General features: G+C 54.9%; 1 protein-coding gene and 1 long non-coding RNA gene across 6 annotated transcripts in view; one reads left to right on the top strand and one right to left on the bottom strand.

Moving 5' to 3' along the window:
- The window catches only part of CXCL12 (C-X-C motif chemokine ligand 12), a 15,389-nt gene extending 9,296 nt beyond the window's left edge, over positions 1-6,093 (bottom strand). For both annotated transcript variants that reach the window (XM_035024162.1, XM_035024153.1), the window contains exons 1-2: positions 5,950-6,093; positions 1,690-1,807 (exon numbers count right to left, since the gene is read on the bottom strand). In XM_035024162.1, the coding sequence (XP_034880053.1) occupies positions 1,690-1,807; positions 5,950-6,010 (179 nt within the window). In that variant the 5' untranslated portion in view covers positions 6,011-6,093. The remainder of the gene's footprint in view (positions 1-1,689; positions 1,808-5,949) is intronic.
- The window catches only part of LOC118023073, a 74,172-nt gene continuing 59,244 nt past the window's right edge, over positions 5,047-19,974 (top strand). For 2 of the 4 annotated variants that reach the window (XR_004682651.1, XR_004682654.1), the window contains exon 1: positions 5,047-5,130. This is a non-coding gene — a long non-coding RNA (uncharacterized LOC118023073). Of the gene's footprint in view, positions 5,131-9,853; positions 10,024-19,974 lie in introns of all 4 variants that reach the window. The other 2 variants (XR_004682652.1, XR_004682655.1) reach the window with 2 other exon arrangements.

Genomic DNA, 19,974 nt, shown 5'->3' with positions numbered 1-19,974 from the left:
CAGGACAGTGAGGGAGGGACAGTGCGGGGGAGGGTGACAGGACAGTGGGGGAGGGACAATGCGGGTGGGAGGTAACAGGATAGTGAAGGAGGGACAGTGCGGGGGAGGGTGACAGGACAGTGAGGGAGGGACAGTGTGGGTGGGGGGGTGACAGGACAGTGGGGGAGGGACAGTGCAGGTAATTTGCCAGAAAGGGATTTCCAGAGAGATTTTACAGGTTCACTGAATGCTCCATGGTTGCATTTGTTTTTTAAAAAATCACAGGGCACTTTCCTCCCACTACTCAGCTCCACTCACACCTCCTCACCCGACACCTCCTGGGGGCAGACTGGACTTATCTCCGGGTCCCCCTCCATCAAGCCCTGGGTACCAGTAACCTCAAGCAGCCTGAGGACTCCCCTGCCCAGCCACTCATGGGTGTGTGAGGACAACTCAGGCCAGCATAGTGGCTTGGGGACGGACACCCAGGGGAATCATGCAGCCTGCCTGTGAAGTGACTGACATGCGCAGAGGAAGGGTGTGATTCTGTGTCTGCCCAGACCTGCAAATTATATCCGGATTCTTTCACTTCAATGTGCATTCTTAGCATGTGCACCAGCGTAATCTGAACTGCAGAGCAGGTCTATGGAGCTAAATTCAGTATCTGATAAAATACTTCTCAAAGGAGAGAGAGTATTTTATTGTAAGCAAAGTCAGTGAAAAAACATTCATCTTCCAGTGGCCTAAAACACCCTTTAAATGACAAACACATTCAAGACAGCTAAGGCTGGCAAAAAGAAGACAAAATCGAACTTAAAATAGTTGGTGTTGGGGTGCAAAGGCTTCAGGAAGTTGCAGCCTGCCTTCCCACTGCTGTGTCCCCACCCCATTCTCAGCACTGGAACTTCTCAGGAGGTGAGCTCCTCGTAAAAGACCCTGAGCCTCAGCACCCCTGCATCTAGACACGTGACCATACTCGCTGGGTGCAAGCACGGTGCATTCGAGCTCACGGGGGCCAAGCAATGAGCAGCTGTGCGAGGCTCTCTTGCTGAACCTCACCCAGCCTCCTGCACCCCGGGCGAGAGGTTTTCATGTGTTCTCTAGGTGTAATTTTCATTTGTCTCCTTTCCCACACAAATGACATCAAACATCAGCAGTTGCCATCAACACCAGCAAGAACAAAAATTCATGTGTTGTGTTTGAGAAAAAGCAGTTAAGTGAGCTGAAAAGTTTGAGTTTTACCCAACGGTTAAAGACCACTTAACCTGAACTGGGGTCTTGTGAGATTCCGCTATGTGATGAGGATGGATTTAGAACACTGAAACCTGGAACCTGGCAGGACAGACCACCGTGATCGGCAGAGAGCTGTCTAATTTATGGGACTTCAGCAGAAACTCCTTGCTTCTCTGGTCTGGAGGCATCCCACTGTACTGTCATCTACTATGCTAAAGGAGGAAATTTGGGAAAGAAAAAAAAAAAAAAAAGGAGGCAAGAACCAGGAGCACAGCAGGGCGCCAAGGGAAGAGTGTCTTTTGAAACTCCTGCCTGGTAGCTTACGCAAAAGCCTGGTAATCACAGCTGCCTCTAATTATGCCAACTTCAAGGCTAGCCGCTCAGCATGGGTCAATTCTCTAGCTTTTACAAGTTTTGCGTTAGGGGCTACTATACCCACTAAGATGCAACACTCCTGAAAATGATGTTCAGACTTACACGATCTGAAGGGCACAGTTCGGAGTGTTGAGGATTTTGAGATGCTTGACGTTGGCTCTGGCAATGTGGCTCTCGAAGAATCGGCAAGGACATCTGTAGCTCAGGCTGACCGGTTTCCCTAGAAGAGGTAGTGAAAACAGGGCAGTTTGTTACGATCCTGCTGGACCTTGGGGATACATGTGTGTATGGGTCCATGGCTGAGGGTTAAGGTGGTGGAATGATGTTTAGGATCAAGAGCCATGGGACGAGTGACAGGGGCATCCTTGCTAAGAGCTCTTGGGCAGCACAGTGAGCTCTGGGGGTAGGCCCAGCTTCCATAGGGCCAGAGGGCAAATGGAGCTGTAGAGAGCTGGACCCTAGGAGACTGGGGAATTAAAAGAAACGGCCCCTTGCTCAGGCATTTTAAGATAAAATATACTAATCCCAGGAGAGAATTGTTTCAGTCCAAGGTACTGGGGTTCCCAGTTAATCTCTGCAAAATAAACTCCTCCAGGGCCAACTAAGAAAGCCCTCCTTACTCAGGGAAGGAGGAGGGGGAAGCAGGAGGCTCCAGGCTCTCCCTTGTCCCAGGAGCCACTGTAGTTCCCCAGGGGAATGCTGCCCCCTCCCCCCTCCCCCTCCTGCAATCCTCTCCCCTCACATTCACCTTAAGCCCAGGCAACCACAAAAGAATCCTGGCAGGCTTCCTACCTGGGAGTCCTTGGAGGGCAGGCCTAGGGCCCACCTTCTCCCCAGCACTCCCCTGAAGGCAGGGAGATTATCAGGGCTGGAGTCAAATGTGGCTTTCATTGTGCAGAGATGCTACAGCCTCCTGGGTTATATTACCTCTTTGTTTGCCAATTCACCAATTTGCAAAATGCCATAATTGACACTCATTAGTTTAAATAAGCGAAGGGCTCCTGCGGAACCCACCACTCACCCTCTAAGTCTAGACTTGCAAGCCTTGGGGGGCTGGGATCTTTGTGGGTTTTTTTTTTTCTTTTGGGCAGATTTTATCCAAGCCCTTCTTAATACCCCAAATTATTTGAATTTGTGGATCCTTTCATCAGGGATTAAATGTATGTCTGAGAATATTCAGTCCAGAGATTAAAAAAAAAAAAAAGTCTGCCTGTTTACAGAGCTCCCAGAGGCCTCCTGCTGGTCCTGAAGTTCTGCACTTTGGGGCGAGAGAGCTGGGGAAGCTGCAGGAAACCTTGTGAGTAAGGGACTTCATTCTCCTAAAGGCTGCATTCAGTTGAGAGATGGCAGGGTCTGCAAACAGCAGCCTATTTAGCCACCAAGTCAGGGAAAAAGCAGACCACCTGGCCCCTTAGGATCAAACGTGGTTCCCTAAAAACCGGTAAGGAGAAAGCCTGGCTTCAGGGTGCTCAGACTCAGGGTACTGGAGAGCACCCGCAAGCAGCCTTCGCTGTATACCTGACTCCAGAAAGTCTGCTGGGCTGGCCTTCAGCCAGGGGCACCCAGTCCCTGCAGGGGAAGCTCCTACTGCCCTGCCCTTACCGCCCTGTAACCAGATCGCCTGGGAAAGGGACCCCAGGGCTGGGGGCTGGGGGCTGGGTGGTCAGGGTAAAGGAAAAGCAGAAGCCAAAAGTCTCCCCTCTGAGTGTCCCGCCTCCAGTCGCCCTGGAATTCTCCTGGGTCCTCCTGAGCTGAGCAGGGACTGGAGAACTGGGCTCGGGCGGTGACACAGGAAGGGTCTCAGCAAGCTGAAAGGTACACAGGGCGAGCGCTTCAGCCGGTGGGGGCTGCTGCTCTCCCGGGTCGGGGGTCAGCAAGCTAGTCTGGCTCCGCTAAGCCAGTAGTGGAGATCAGGCCAGAAATCAGAGCTGATTCTGAGCTCAAAACACAGGCTTTCTTTTCTCTTCTTTTCCCCCTCTACCCCCTGGGATTATCCATTTCCTTCAAAGGCAATTCTTATTCCTGCTCCCAGGACCCAGTTGCCTGACTGGCAAGTGGGGACTTTCAACAGGTTTTTTAAAGTGACAGAGCACCAAGGGCTCTTACCAAGAGGACGCATTGCTGTGTCCACTTGTGCCCTCTCCTCCAGCTTTTTGTCAATATTACTAACTTTCCCAGCTGGTTTGGAGGTGACTCTGATTGGCCTAGATGTTACCGGGTTGGGAGCTGGTGAACTTGGCTCTGTTCAAGAGCAGTTCCAAGAGAACCTTCCACTCTAACGCAGGAACAGGAGCCCTGGCCAGTCTCTCCAACCTGGCCTCAGAATGGAGCCCACCCTGGATTTAACCCCTGAAAGCCCAGGGCATCCAGGGCCCCCGCTGCTTGGCTGAGGTCAGCCAGTGGAGGGAGGGCAGCAGCCTGATCCTGACCCTGAACAAGGGTGTCTCCAAGGGCAGCTCTGGAACTCAGTATGGACACACAGGCTCCAGAAGGTCAAAAAGTACATTCCAGCCTATGAATGCAAGGAGAAGCAGACCGGCCTCGAGCCCAGGACCCTGTCCTGGCCACTTGGCTACCAAGACGGCAACTCAAAGAGGCAAGCAACCAACCCTTCCCAGGATCAGGATGAGTCTGTTAATGAGACCGTTACTCCCTCTGTGCTCCTTCTTGGTCAACTATGCCTAGGATTCAATGAGCTGGGTGGGTGCCCACATTCCCATACCTTCTGCAGCTCCCCAGGGAAGGGGCGGCAGCACCATCTCCCTAGAGAGGTGCATGATGACCACTCCACTCTCACCAGACACTGAATTGTTAATGCTCAAACCAGAGTGTCTCCCATGACCTAGGGGGTCAGCGTGGAGACTCAGCTTCGCATACTTTTTCGGCTAGGCAGTAAAATCCAAATTGCCTTCCATCCAGTCCCTCTGCAGCTCTGCCAAGCAACTTGCTACATTCCCCCCCACACACAGACACACACACTTCGGTCTCGAACTCACAACCCTGAGATCAAAACCTGAGACGCTCAACCAAGAAGCCACCCAGGTGCCCCTTCAGTTGCTACACTTTTAAAAAACACTCCCCAGGCAGTCAGCGGTGAGCCCCTGGTAGTCCTGGCCCTGCTGCCTGGCCCAGACACATGCATGGTCACCTTACCCACACTGGCTTCCAGTCCACCGCCTGCCAGGATGCAGAGGAGGGTCGGCGGCTGGAACCCAGCCTAGGGCTGTGGGGACTCAGGCCCTGCTTGGACCGTGGCTGCCCCAAGAGCACTCCGAGTGTCCTTCAGCCCTTCGCAGGGTTTGTTGGCAACTTCGCAGCCAAGAAAGGACAGCGTGGCCTGGCGAACATGGCTTGTTTTGCGTGTTTAAAGACAACAGTTTATTTTGGTTTGCAGCAGTGGTGTCCTGTGACAGGTCAGCGAGGTTTCTCTCAAGCTTCAAAAGGAAAAAAAAGCGCTCTCCCTCTCGCAGTGAAACAGGACACCACCTCTCCCAGTGGCCTAAGGCCTTGGCGATTGAACTCTGCGGCAGCGCTCCTTCTGAGGTAAGAGCGATGGCTTGGCCGGTGACAAAGGCGCCAGCCTGCAGGTGTGTTTGGGGGACCGGGGAGGGGCATGAGCGACCCTGGCGGCCCCTGGGCCTCTCTTCGGTGGCCCCGGGAAAAGGCCGGGAAGCAGGCTGGACGCGCGCCCGGGTTCGCCGCGGCGCTGCGGCCCGCGGGGCTGTGCAGAAGCGCGGCCGGGCGGGGGGCGCAGACCCGACAGCTGCTCGGTTTGGCTCGCCCGCGAAGCCTCGCTAGGGTGGGTGCGGAGACAGGGCCAGCCTCGCCCGGAGGGGACGCCGCGCAGCAGCCCCCGACCGCGCCGGCGCCACGCGCGCGTCGCGATGCGAGACAAGCGCTCTCTCGCACACGCATCTCCCGCACCCGGCGCAGCGGGGCCTCGGAGTCCGTTCGCGCGGAGAAACCGAGCCGCGCGCTGGGGGGCACGGGCTGGGGGACGGTGGGCGCGCCACCCCCCGGGCCCCGCGGCTCTCGGCTCCGCTCTACTCCCCGGCGCCCCTGGAGCGCTCCTGCCCAGGGATCCTGCCCGACCCTGTGCTGCCTGCCGCTCGAGTCTGGCGGCCGCCCACCGTCCCGGACCCGAGCCCCGCTGCGGAGCGCGAAGCTTCAGCGCGGGTGGTGGCTGCTACGCTTGGGGCTTCCAGCGCCGCACCCCGAGGGAGCGCGCCCCGCGAAGGGGGCTGCCTCGACCTCCCCTGTGCGAAGCGGCGCGAACTGGGTTCGCTCGGGACAGCGCGGGCAGAGGAGCCGCGGCCCCGCACGGAGCCCGGCGCCCACGCCTCCGCTGCCGAGCGCACTCACCGTCGCTGAGGCACAGCGCAACCAGCACGATGGCCAGCACGACGACGACCTTGGCATTCATGGCACCGGCGGGCGGCTGGCGGACTCAGGAGGGACGCGGAGCGCACGCGGTGGCGGAGAGTGAAAGTGCGGCGGCGGGAGGCGCGCGCCTGGCACTTTAGAGGCGAGAGCGGGGCGGGGCGGGGCGGGGCGCGCGGCGAGGGGCGGGCCTGGAGCGGCAGCCCGGCGGCGGCGGGGGGCTCGGGCGCGCGTCCCCCTCCCACACGGCCGCCCCTCCTGTCCCCTCCCCGTCCCCTCCGCGCCCGGGGTGCTCCGGAGGCTGCGGTGCGCTCCGGCCTCTGACCTTCTCCGGTTGCGCGGGGCCCCCTGCTCCGGTCAGGCTCGACTTGCAGCGAGGGAACCCAGCCGCGCGGTGAGCCTGGGCTAAAGGCTAGTTATCGTGCCCACTTAGCAGGTGGACAGATGGAGGCCAGGGGCGGGACCTGAATGAGGACCAATGATAAACAAGTCGATGTGTGCCGGCGAGGCCCGAGGTAGCGAAGAGCGTCGCGTTTCTGGAGTCTAGAACCTGGAGGTGGCCACCGGCCCCGGGCTCGCTGCGCTGTGGCCCCGCAGGCTCCGCCTAAGGGAAGGAGACCAGTCTTTGCAGAAGGAGCGAATGCCATCCCAAGCCAATGCTATCACTTAGTAGCCAAGCCTCAGTTTTCTCACCTGTAAAACTGCGACTCTAAAATAGAGTGCTGTGTCGCCGCGAGGAAACATAATCAGTCCGCTCTGCGGCTCGGTGAATTTAACCTGAACTCTAAGTAAGCGTGAATGTACTTGGCTCGCTGTGCCTCTGTGCTCTCAACTGTGAAATGGGCTGACCACAGTTCCCACCAGCCGAGTGTAACTGGGGGAAATGATTGAGACTCCTTTCTCCGCCATGAAGTGTTCACCATTGAGTCCGGCATATAGTACTTAATAAATGGAAGCTAGAATAATTGTTTAAACTTCAGCATTTTCTCCCTCTCCCACTGAATGCCCTGCGCGACCCAAAGTGTTGAGAGAACTCCCCCCTCTTCCCCTCTCCCTTCTGCCCCAGGACAGTACTCCCGGCATCGGCCTTTCTGGTCCACAAAACGAGTAATCCCTGGGCGGTGTCTGAACTCTTGGCAGGCCCTGCCCCAACCTGGACACCCGGAGACGGCCCCAGCCTAGCAGGGAGGGGTGCAGGCAGGCGGCCCAGGAGGCGCAGGGATGAGAGGAGCACGCTTTGGGGCCTCACTAGTGACCACAGGATGCTCCAGCCATCTCCTCTTGCCCTTACTGGCATAACCAGACAGTGCAGTGAATTCTATACCAGGCCCCATCCAAGGAGCGCGCGGTGGGGACAGGTCTCTGTACCTGGGAAGTCCGGTAGTCCGGACCATAGGAGGAATGGGCAGAGCCCTCGGGGCCTGGGCTCAGTAGCTCCAGCCGGGGGCCACAGGAGGGGGCGGTCAACAGAAAGCTGCAAGAGCTCTGGGCTCAGGTCGTGAGGATGGGTGTCTTTTGTGTCTTTTTTTTCCAAAACTATTTTCACGCCCAGTTACATGCCCTGTGAACTTCATCTATTCATTCATTCACTCCAGGCCGAGCTCACTTCTCGGCACTGGGCGTAAAGCCGGGAAATGCACTGGCTTGGTCCCTGCCGTTAAAGAAGTAACAATCCAGTGGGGACTACAGTCCTCGGGCATTCCTCAGGCCCCACCTCTTTTCGCGAGAGCGGGGTGGGTAATCGCGGAACTAGTGAGCCTTGGTCAGCCACAGATGAGAAAGAGCTCGCCGACTGAGCTCGGGCGCCCTCTGGTGGCAAAGTCTCCCCCCCATCCCGCCCCCGGGGTCTGGGTGGACCAAGGCACAGGCCCTCCCCTGATCCCAACGCAGCCTGGTAAAGCTGCGGTGCTCCCCGGTAAATCAAGAAGCCGGGAGTTGGCGAGACTCGGAGCTGGAACCCAGACCCCGGCGGAAGGCGCGTGAAGCCTTTCCTGCAAATCCTGCTAAAGCAAATGCCAGTCTCTCACTTGCTTCTTCTTTACCTCAAATCGAGTTTTGTCCCCGCAGCTGAGGGAGTCCCTGTGTCCCGTGTGGGCTGGGGCAAAGGAGAACCGAGGCTTCCTGCCTGGCTGGGCCCTGCCACCCCAGGATAGATATTAGTGTGGGACACATCAGAGCCCCCTGCTTCTTCCATTCATTTATTAAAATACTTATTGAGCACCCACTATGTGTCAGACACTGGCGAATTGTTTGAAGTACTTTAGTAAAGGAAGCAAAAAAAAAGAAAAAGAAAACCCCAAACCTCCTGTCCTGGAATTTACATGGGAGGGGGGAGAAGGAGGGGGAAGGAAAATGGCAGAAAACATAAGTAATTAAACATATAATCTATAGAAGGTTCTTAGGTGCTATGGGAAAATGGAGCAGAGGGAAGGGGAATGAGTTAAGATTTTAAACAGGGACGCCAGGAATCTGCATTTTAGGTAAAATCTCCACAGTTTTTCAGTTGGCAAGCTATCTAAATTTAAAACGGTACTGGCCGACACTCCTGGGGGCCATGGGCTACTAGACTATGCCTTTTAGCCTGAGCTCTGTGTTCAGCCATAGGGGTGCCTCCCAGATTCTGGATGGCAGAGCCCACCACCCTTTCTCCTCTGTCCTCTGCTTGTGCCATGGTCTCTACTTAAAAGGCTCCACATGTCTTTCTCTGCCAGGAAACTCGGTTCCCCATCAAGGCCCAAAGCAAGGTCCCCCTCCCTGTGAGATCTTCCAGGGCTCTCTTTGCTCAGCACTCTGAGTTGCTGCTCTTCAGAAACACCACAGTCATGCGGGTTTCAAGGTGGGAGGCAGGCAGGGGTCTGGTGGTTGAGGTGCGTCTCTAGACCCCAGGTGCCCACTTCAGGTGCCTGCCTGTGGCCCTCTGCCCCTCGGTTGCTCATTCCTTCAGAGTTCAATGGTTGGCCTTTCAGGGAAGGACCTCAGTACAAGGTTGAAGGTTTGCACCGAATCATTGTTTTCCAGTGTGTAACCGACAAGATGACTTCAGGTGGTATTCTGAAAACATTAATTGTGAGAAATACAGATTTATATATTTGTTTTTAAAAGTAATGAGAAAAAAAAGTATAACTCGTACATTAAAGCAGACATTTCAGATATGGCTCAGGATTGATTTCATTTTTTTTAAATATATGATTTAAAAAGCAAGTAGATTTAAACTAATAGCATGTAATAGGATAAGTGGTTGGAGATGCAGCAAAAATCCACACAGTGATACAAAAAGACCTGAAGTTTGAAAATGCTGCCTAAATAAAGAACCTTTTTTCGGTATTATTTGATACTACCCACCCCCTTTATAGACAAACCATTTTGTCCCAGAGCGGTAAAACAAAATCACACAAAGGAGGTATGGCATCTTTCTCACCCTCGCCGTCCAAGAGAGGCCAGAGAATGCTCACCCAGGAGCGCTCATGTTCTAGGCAGGGTGTGGGGACACTGGAGATCCCACCTCCTGCCCCCTTGCCCTGGGCACTCATGGCTCTCCCATCCCAACCATGACTCTTCTTTCTCCCCACTTTTGGTGCATGCGTGGAGCGACACAGCCAGGAGACGGCTGTCTATGCTGCCCCCCCCACCGCCCCCCCACCTCTGCTGTCCCACCTTTGACACATTGGGATTCACAAGTAGGTATCCTACCCTGGGAACAAGGAGCCCCTGGGAGAAAGACAAATCCTCAGAGCTGGATGCTGTCACCTGTGGAACAGGTCTACTAACTCTCAAGGCTGGTGTTGGGATTTATCACGTGTGAAGCAGCTTGGCCCAGAGAAGGCCCTCAGGATGATAGGATTTCAGCTTCCTTTCTCTGAATTTGTTTCATTTTGTTCTCACAAAGACAGAACTCACAGAAGAAGCCCTCATAGCTCAGCTTTGAAGACAAGAAACCCAAAGCTCAGAGTGGCTGAAGGCCTTGACCAACATGGTAGATGTGGCCGGGGGCAACGGCACAACTCTCTGGACCAGCATCTCTGGATTCTGGAACAACACGGGAGTGTGCATAGGGATGTAAGTCGCTTTCACGGAAGAAATCTAGGGAGCCTCTTGGAGGCCTGTACCGAGGACCAGGGCTTAGCATCTGTGAGGCTGGCCATATTTTCCTCAACTGGATCCCAAATTGGCCTCAGGAGCCAGTTCCAAGAGTCTCATTTCCTCCTGGAGGGAAGGAGCCTAGGGAAGCTGAGTCAGGGCTTGTGGATGCAGGGCTCTGTTGACGGGTCCTGGCTAGCTGTGGGGCACATAAGCAGGCAAGGCTTACCCTAGGTAGATGTCCAAATCCAGCAAGCCAGATCTTCTGTCGAAAAACTCTCCCTCGTGGACACTCCTAAAATAAGGGTGGTATTTTCTAGGACATCCTCCAGGAACATTGGATGTGCAGAGCTAATGTTCTAGGGAAAGTCTCACCCAAGGGCTCTGAGGGTTCAGGTCCGTGCTCTCAGCAGCCACGCTAGCTCTCACATACCCATTCACTTCTGCTTGCACCCCATTGCCAAAATCAGTGCAGTCCCGTCCAGATTTATTCTGGTTCCCAACCCCACTCCCCTCTCTCCTGTTACCCTTGCCTGTGGGTAAACGGGCCTCAGTATCTGGAGCTCCATCAGTCTCTAGAATTGGGAGTGTGCATCAGCTTCTACCACAAACCCTAGGGTGATGGGAAGTGTGAGCCCTTTAAGGATAAATAACATTTACACGTGAGTTACTTAGTGTCGTGCACTTTCAACTTCTTCTATCCTCACACCTGCTTTTGAGGTAGGTTCAGTGTTCACCCCATGCCCCAGATTTGGGAGCTAAGATCACACAGCTGCTCTTTGGCAGAGCCAGGATTTAAATCATCTTAGCCTGGCTGTGGAGTAGGACTGCTCCTGGTGAAGGATAGAAGAGCAGATTTGCCACACAAAATGCAGAAAACCCAGTTAAATTTAAATTTCAGATAAGCAATGAGTCTTTTTTTTTTTTTTTTTGCATATATGTTCCAAATATTGCACAAGACATACTAAAAAGAATCATCCGTTGTTCATCTGAAATTCAAGTTTAACTAGGTGTCCAGGATTTTTATTTGCTGAGCCTGGTAACCTTACTCAAGAGTCTATACTCTTCACAACACAAAGGAGGCCCTCTTTGTGGGCTTTCTCCCTGGGCCTTCAGAACATGTGGACAGAGGGAGGGAAGGGTATTGGGAAGGCAAGTTCTGGAATCACCCACTTTCTCAGTGAGGGATTTCTTGAGTTTTATTACTACAGAGTTTTATTATGGTGTGAAATGGTACATTAGAGCAGTATGGGAATGATGATCTTTTTTCCCCCTTTCTCTCCTGTCTGCCATGAGCATTTTAATACTATACTTGCTTCAACTTCGATCTTCCAGAAACAGCCCGCTCATACCTGAGGTGAAAAGAGACAAGTTTCTCCCCAAGGTCACCAGCCCTCCTCTTCTTCCCACCCAGGCAGAAGCCCAGCTCCTGACACCCTTCCTTCTGTTTTAGGTGGCATGGGCTGAAGATACGGGAAGATGAGGAGCTGTGGTCCCGGGGGGTGGGGGGTGGGGGGGATGCTCACATGAGCAGTATCCTGCTCCGGAGGGCTCTGCAGACAAGGAAAGAGGTTAAGCACTGCTGTGGGTCATGGAGGGGGCTCTGGGCCTGCTGCCTGCACAGCTGGTTCCCTGGTCAGAGAAGCCAGGATTCCAATCTCACTGGCCCTCCTTGTTCAGAGGACGGACTTGTCCTTTTTCCTCCACCTTACCTCCCTGTGGCTGGGAGTCTATAGTTCCTGCAGCACAGATGCACTGGATAAGACCGCACAGGGAGGCTGCCCAGAGAGGCTTTCAAGGCCAAGTGCAAAGGCAGGCCCCACCGGCTGCCTGGCCCAGGGGATGTAAGTGGGGGATGGACTCAGCTGGGGAGAAGGGCCCAGCACCTTTATGGTACCCATCCTCCCACCCCACTGCTCAGAAGCAGACTGGGGAGGTTGAAAGGCAGGTTTTGTTTAGGGGTAATTTATCAAACAAAGAATTTGTAAATTAGGTGTTGTTTTTTTAAAAAAAAACAAAGCAAATCCAGGATGCCTACTGGGAGTTTGGGCTTCATCCATGAAGTCTCATTGCCTTCCAGCTTCTAGCATTCTTTCTCTTCTTAGGTTCCCAGTATAAAGTTTCTATGTTTGCAGGCAGGTTGATTGATCATTGATGTTCCCTTTTTCTCTGTAGAGTACCCAAGTTTTGCCTCAGAGCCCTAGGCTGTGCCACCAAGAGGTGCTATATACCTCCTTCATAAATCTGTAATCCGACATTCCATCCATCCATCCATCTACCCTTCCACCACCTACCCATCTATCCAACATCCACCCACCCATCTACTCACCCATCCACTCGCCAATCCATCCATCCATCTAGCAGCCAGCCACCTAGCCAGCAAGGACCCACCCACCCCTCCCCCTGGCTCTCCCCTTCAACCACTCCCCACCAACCCTCTCCAGGTGCTCTAGCCCTGAGATGCCTTTTCTGCCAGAAACAGATGTGCCTCCTGCTTCCTGGGCCACAGGGGAAGAATAATCAAGCATCAAGGGCCCCAAATCCAAAGATCACAGAGCAAGCCCTTACCTTGCAACAGATTGAAACCTTTGCATTCCCCTTGCCGAAGGAATGACCTCTCTGAAAGGCAGGGAGGGCTTCCTGGGGAATGCCCACCCAGGAAGGAGCTGAGAGCAGCACGCAAACACTCCTCACCATCCCCCAATTGTTCATTTCATAATTTTCTTCCATAAGTTATTAAAAAAATGAAAGAAAAAATAGCAAAGAAACAAACCTTTATTTCTCTGTTTACTCCTCTGTATTTAATGACCAGTTGTTAACATGACTAAAACCACCTGAAGATTTTTGCCAAATGGAAAAATCTCCCTACAGGGGCAATAAAACAAATATTCAGGATAGAGAGAGGCGGTCATAAAAGGCATTACCCGGTTGTAAACAGAGGCGGGCGGCCGTGATATATGGCCCCTGCCTCCCCAGCTTTCAACAAAGCGGCTGAGATCCCGGCAGCGGCTCTGACCCGAGGCAGTATTTACTTCTGCGGCTTCTTCAGCAGGTCAGCGTGGGTATAATTCTGTCTACCGGTTGACTGGAGTTGAGGTTTTGAGCAGGAAGCCCAAACCCTGAGCGCTCATAACTCAGCAGGAGTCAGGCACCCCTGCCCAGAGCACGCCAAGAAAAGCACATTGTACTGTCTTGGCCGGATGGGGTGAGGGTCTCCGCACACCCAGGCCGTTGTCAACAGAGACTGATGGCCTGTTTGTACCTGGTCCAACCACGCCACTGGTTTGTGCAGTTGTCGGCTGCATTTTGTCCCAGAGCCTTTGCAACACCTGTCCTCTCTGATACACCACCGGGCAGGGATGGTAGTCTTGGCTGGATGACTGTCTCACGCAACCTCGGTAGACAGAGTCCACTAGACCCGGCAAAGATCTTGAAGTCGGAAGGGAAATTAAAGCCTCAAAGTATGAGGACAGGCAACCTTTCCCAGTGGCCAAGCACCAAGCCACCTCTTGAGATGCCACAGTTAGCCTGTGGGTCCTGGGTGTGGCGACAAGCACAGTGTGGCTGAATGGCAGACAGATGCAGACAATCCCCTGTACGGGTCTCGCTGCCAGCTCATCTGAGTCCCTCAGCAGTATTGTAGGGTCGTGTGCTTATCCCGATCTTCAGGTGTAGATGTCCAGGCTCGGCGAGCCAAGGGCCTTCCCAACACAATGTGAACTGGCAGGGCAGCTGGCAAGGGCTCATGATAGGGCCTGCACGCTCCCCACCGTGGCCCTGATCGTGGTGTGGGAAGGCTCGGCCTTTGGTTGCTTTGGACGCAGACGTGCATGTTCCCTCCTGACCCCTTGGCCTATGGCGGGGTGCATCTGCTGGTGTGCAGTAGGGTCCGTCACATCTCTATTGGGCTCTCCAGAAAGCCAACAGGAGGCAGTTTAATAAACCCACAGAATAGCTGACTGTAAAGGCCAGGGTCCCTTTGGTCCGGGTGCACGGCCTGCCACGGGGTCTGCAGAGCCTCAGAGGCTCAGGCTGCCTGGGAGCTACCGTGGGGGCCGCAGGCCCGGGGCCCTGGACGGCCGGCACTGGCTTCTACTGTTCCGTGCTTACCGGCCCCTGCCTGGGGGTTCCAGACATGGCTCTGTGGGCTCCCGAAGAGGGGCGGCCTTGACTGTGCCCTAGCAAACCCGGAATCCTCATGACTGACATCAGACCCAAATGCCAGGTTCTTAGCACGGAACAGTTCAAGGGCGCTGCCGCTGGTTAGTGGAGCTGGAAGAGGGGTCAGAGTCTGTTCTGCCTTTTCGACGGAGCCACAGGCTCTGCAGGTGACCCTCTGTTCTGTGGAGGGGCAGGGAGTGCCCGCGTTATTTATTGTGATTTTACAGCTCTTGTTGGTTTAGGAAACAGCCCTCAGATGCATTTCTCTCTCCCACTGAACTGCAGTGAGGCAAGGGTTCACCTCCTCATTCTGCCGAGGACACATCCAAGACTCCAAGGCTTGAGGGACATTGCTCAGGTGCTGGGTGAGGAGGGGAGGTGGGGTCCTGGGGGTGGTCATGCCCTCGGCTGCGTGACCTCTCAAGGCTGGTGAAGCAGCGCCTGGGAGGGCTGGGAGTGCTGCCGGGAAGAAGCAGCTCGTTCAGGGGTGGGGGTGCATCTGCCGGGTCCCCCAGGGATTTGTCCCTCACAGGACGTTGAAAACCAGTTCACCTCCAACAGCCACTGCCTGCCACCTCACTCTTATCACAGGGGGCTTTTTAGGCAGGTGTCTGTATACACGCAGTCCCTGGGTCAGATCTGATGTCAAGGAGAGCAGGTTTTGAGCCCACGCTGCTCACTTCTTCCCCTTGCTGTTCTCAGCTTGGCCCCTTAACAGGCATTTAAATGGGAGCTTATTTTCTGTAAGCTTCAACCCCTGGGGTTCGGGCCGGTATGGTTTCAGCGAGAACCAGCCTGTCTGCAGGCCTAGGAAGTGATGGGAGATAGAAGTGAGAAGATAAATTGGCCCCTACCCGGGGACCTGCTCTCCGTTAGCCCTGGGGAAGGGGGAGGAGGAGGTAGAGGAGACAGAAGGAAGCTGCAGGGCTTGGAGCCCGCTGAGGTCCGGGGGGGGAGAGCATTTTCTAGGAGCCTCATCGCGGTAGGAGCGAGAGGGTGCCTGTGTGTGTCCAGGTCAGTCAGCCTCACTGGAAGGAACCTCCAATTCCAAGACCCCCTGGGGAGAGCAATCAGGGCCAGGGAGGGGCCAGGTTGGGGGGTGGGGGGCTGCCACCTGCTCTGCCCCCCCTCCCTGAGCCAGTGCAGGCACCTCCCTCCCGGGCCAGAGAGACCCCCTCCTCTTCCTTCCCCCCACTCAACCAGCCCAGCTGTGTTGCTGTCCTTGTCCCAGAGTACATCTGGGGCCGGGAGGTAGCCCAGGCTGAGAACTGCTGGATTGATTCTGGGAATGACAGGGGACCAAGAAAGAAAGAAAAAAGACCTTGTTTATTCAGGCTGAAATGCATCGTGTGTGCAAACTCTGACCTCCGTCTCCCCAGGCTGACAGATGGTAGATGTGTTTAGTTTGCAGATAAGAAAAAAGAAGGAACTGGAGTGAATGGGGGTCCACCAGTGAGGCTTGCAGTGCCCACTCTCTGCTCCGGGCTCAGAAGGACATGGTGTGCACCCAGCAGGGAAGAGTCCCAGTGGGTGGCAACACCCAGTGTACCCCAAGAAAGAGCTTACGCTCCCATGCTGGTCCCCTCCACCTCTCCAGTCTGGCCTGGGACCACAACGACCACGACAGGACCAAGTGAACTGCCTCACAGATGCGAAGTTCAGCTCAGATCATGGCCAAGGAGGGATGAGATGCACTCAGTGTGTAGCCCGCCAGTCTCCACCCAATGCCCTGTCACCTTGGGCAGAACCCATTTGGCTGAGGCGGCGGCAGATTTGAGATGCTATGGAGCACAGCATGATGGGGGTGAACCCCGAGCTTTCTGCCCCCTGGTAGGTCGGCTCAGGAAAGGTGGGGTAATGGTGGGAAAGCCTAGCCAGCAGCCACAGAAGGCTCTGTGCTTTTACCCAGTAAGTCCCCTGCCTCCCTATCTGGGGAAAGGATCTGGAGAGGCATCTCTACCATCCTTGGGCACTGAACAGCCTCCCTGCCCCCTCTCTCCACAGCCCGGTATTTGCTTTCCGCAAGTGACCGCACAAAGCAAGGTATCTCATGGATGCGGGGTCTCCAGTCCCAGTGGCCACACCTGAGCACTGGAGCTGCCCCTCCTGGCACTCAGCACCATTCCCGAAGGTTCCTTGCCTCCACCGTGCCATGCTGTGGTGAGAGCACACTCCCTTCTCAGTGGCCACCTGGGCTCTTCCTCATTCCCTTTCAGGGGGTGACTGGAAGTCCCGGTGCGGGACCTGACCCCCAAGGGTATGACTTTCATGCAGAAATCAGAGTGCACAACCCAGACTCCCAAGAGCTCTTCCACTTCCTGAAGAAGTCCCTAGAGCCCTAGTGACAATGGGGGCAGGAGAAGGGACCCGCCATGGCACTCAGGGCCTGCATGTTGTTACACATTTCTGTGTCACACGAGGAAGCTGAGGCTCAGGGAGTGTCTCACCAGTCAATGGGAAAGGTGGGATTTGAACTCACACTTTAACCACCAGTCCTGTGCTCTCCCTTCCCTTCACGTAGCACAAACCCCCTCAGGGCAGGTGGAGGGGGCATCTCAGAGGGATGGATGGGGTCTTGAGTTATGACAAGAATACCCATGAGTCTCAGGAGGGGCGCCAGCGGAGGGTGGAGGCAGAGGACAGAGGCAAATCTCAGGAGCAATTTGAAAGGTTGGATGGAGGAGGGCGGATCCCAGCTAGATGTTAAAGACTGAAAAGATCTAAAACCAGAGCTGAGGTGGGTGCAGGGGAGTGTTAGGAGAGCAAAGGAGAGTGTGTGGCCACTGGGAGCATGGTGGTCGGGGTCAGCAGGGAGGATGATTTGATGGAGTAGCAGATGCATGAGGGGAAATCATGGGCTGAATGGGGAAGGCAGGTTGTGACCAGGTCTCAGAGTCCTTGAGTGTCCAACAAAGGAGTAGAGAATTCTTCAGTGTCCAACAAAGGAGTAGAGAATTCTTCTTCAGTCTTTGGTGTCCCCACCCTCCCAGCCCATGGGCACCAGTGGGTTTGCATCTGCAGGAAAGGGTACTTCTCCTCTCTTCACCGGGCCCCCACTTCCCCATGCCCCTGCTCTGGGGGGGGTCATCTTAGGAGCGCCCAGGGGAGTCCAGCTCCACCCACTTGCTCTTTCATGTCGGGGCCCCAGAGCTGTTTGAGGACACGTTGACACTGGTCCAAATGCTGGACCAGCCCTCAAATGGCCATTAATGCCATGGGCTGAGCCCCATGCCTGGCCAGCTGCCCACCTCTAGTTGCTGAGGCAGAGCTGGGCTTTTCTCTTTGCAGTGTGGAGCGGGCCCGTCTTTCCCGCCTATGTCACACTCTGCCACCAAGATGACCTGCTCTGCAGAGGGCCCACCGGCCACAGCACGCCTTCTGGCTGTCTCAGACTCTCCAGAGGGGCCCGTCCAGGAATCAGAAGGCATCCTGCTCCTCTCCCGTCCCTCCACCTGCAGTCAGTGTCACTTTGCTCTTCTCCGCAGGCACTCTCCCTGCCAGCTGACTCTGGTTGGCTGAGCCAGGGGCAGGCCAGGCCCGGGATGACCTGACCCCCCCCCCCACCCCCCACGGTTGGCCCCTTTGGACCACTGCTGGGAGTGCTGCTGAGTTCTGGAGGCAAAAGGGGGCCCCTGACAACATCTGAGCCCAGGACTGTTGGGATCAGAGACTAAGTCTTTTATCTGCGTGTTTCATTAGCATGCACAAAGTTTATTCCGGCTTACTCCCAGGGTTGACACCTGTGGAAGGGGAGGGAAGATAGCAGGATTGGCCAGAGGGCGTTAGCCTGTGATGAAGCCTGAAAAAGGTCCCAGCCAATCTCATGGGAACCCTGTCCCTGAGGGAGCAGGGCCCCCATGTTTCTACCTGCTGGGGCTTGGCCCCCTGGGAAGAGGCTTAGCCCTGGGAGAGGCGGCTTTCTGCAGCAGAGGGCAGCTTCTGGTGGGGTGGCTGCCAGGTGGCCATTAGCCAGTGGTATTCCCAGCACTTAGGAGAAACAAGTCCTTCAGGCCCCAAGGGGGACGTGTTGGCCCATAGCAGCACTTACTATAGTCCACCCCTTTGCCTCGCCAAGCCACGTCTAAGAAGAGTTTTGTGTTAGAAGAGGAACCTGGCCAGCTAAGTCACTGGACGGGGACCGGGAGAGGAATCCATGCACACAGAAGGCTCCTGGGTGTGGGCAGCCAGCTAGGACAAGCCGGGGGGGACAGAACCTCTGTGAAGCCTCAGGGTGCCAGTGGAATTTCATGGGACCCCTTTCAGGTTGTGGGTTTGGCCTGGTTTAAGATGAAATGAAAGTTTAAGAAACTTTTATAATGAAAACAGCAGGGATGTAAAAATTCCACCAGCTTGTTAGAGCAGAATGTCTACAAATTCTTTTGCAAGGGTTTTTGTATTAGTCATTTTTTACAGTCACAAATGACTAAAACCGAGTTGAATTAACTCGGACCAAGGTGGGGGAATTTAGGCGGTTCTTGTAAATAGACCATGGAAGGGAGGGACAGACTGGCCTCAGGGAAGACTAGATGTCCTCTCTCCCTTTCTCTGCCCTTCCACATATTTGAGGTGGGGGAGGAGCAGTTGCTCCATAGAAGGGGAGTTGCCCCCTCCTCCCATATTTTGCCCCTGGGTCTGGTCTTGGGGCACATCCTGAGCTGGGAGAGGGGAGTAGCAGCATGGAGGATGGCTGGGAGTGCTCGCTGGGTTCCTTGGCTCCTGGAGGGCCACTGCAGGCCAGCCCCAGCTGCCCCAGGCGAGTCCAAGCCCCAGTGACCCCGGGGACAGCGGTTCAGGCAGACGTGCCATAGATCTGGGTTGTGCACGTGGGCACCCTCCCGGGAAGTAGACGCCCATTATCTACTTTAATTGCTACGTGCCCTCCAAAGCAGGCAATTTTACTGCCACCTGTTAACCTAAGAAAGAAACGGGCTTAGGAGACATCAGTAACTTGCCCAACCCCAGAGCTGGTGAGTGGCCAGGATTAAAATCTGGGCTGTCTGATTGAAGCCTGGGAGGGCCACACACCTGTCTCTACAACAGCAGCTCCTTCCGCTTTCCAGGGAAAGTCACTTTACAGTGCTGAGCCTCGCATCAGTGTCCCCACAAATGGCCAAGCAAAGCCGTTTGCCGCAAAGAACAGGTCTATGCGAAAGTGCTCTGGAAATTGTCGAGGGGTGGGCACATTGCACCGTGAGCTGTCATGATTCCCACCCCCTCAGCTGCTCACTGCACAGGTCCATCAACGTTACGAGGGCAAGTCTTGTTGGCTTGTTTTCTACCTCTTTACAAATGCCCCTTGGCTGGGGGGGATAAAGTGAGCCACGAACTCCTCAGCCCAGTAATGACGCAGAGCCTGTTTTCATCAGCAGGCAGGCGGTTTTGTAGAGGAACGTGAAGTTCAGAAGGTACTCTTCGACCTTGCTACCACTGGGGTCCAGCCTCATTTCCTGATCTTGATACCCCAATGCCCAGTGGATACACAACACAGAGGACCCTTCTGTAAGGCCACTCCAAGAAGGGCTTGTTGAATGGGCATAGGGATGGATGTGGGGAGAGAGATTAGGTGACAGGTTTGCCAGGGGACATCTCCTGATGTCAGGTGCCGTCAGATTTGACCAGGAGAACGAGAAAGTAGAGGAAGCTGGTCCTCAAAACCTATGGCCTTTTCTTTCTTTCTTTTCTTTCTTTCTTTCTTTCTTTCTTTCTTTCTTTCTTTCTTTCTTTCTTTCTTTCTTTCTTTCTTTCTTTCTTTCTTTCTTTCTTTCTTTC

Source organism: Mirounga leonina, unplaced genomic scaffold (assembly GCF_011800145.1).
Source record: "Mirounga leonina isolate KUSES-001 unplaced genomic scaffold, KU_Mleo_1.0 Mir_114, whole genome shotgun sequence".
NCBI classification, from domain to species: domain Eukaryota; kingdom Metazoa; phylum Chordata; class Mammalia; order Carnivora; family Phocidae; genus Mirounga; species Mirounga leonina.
This window is presented reverse-complemented; position numbering and strand designations above follow the sequence as displayed.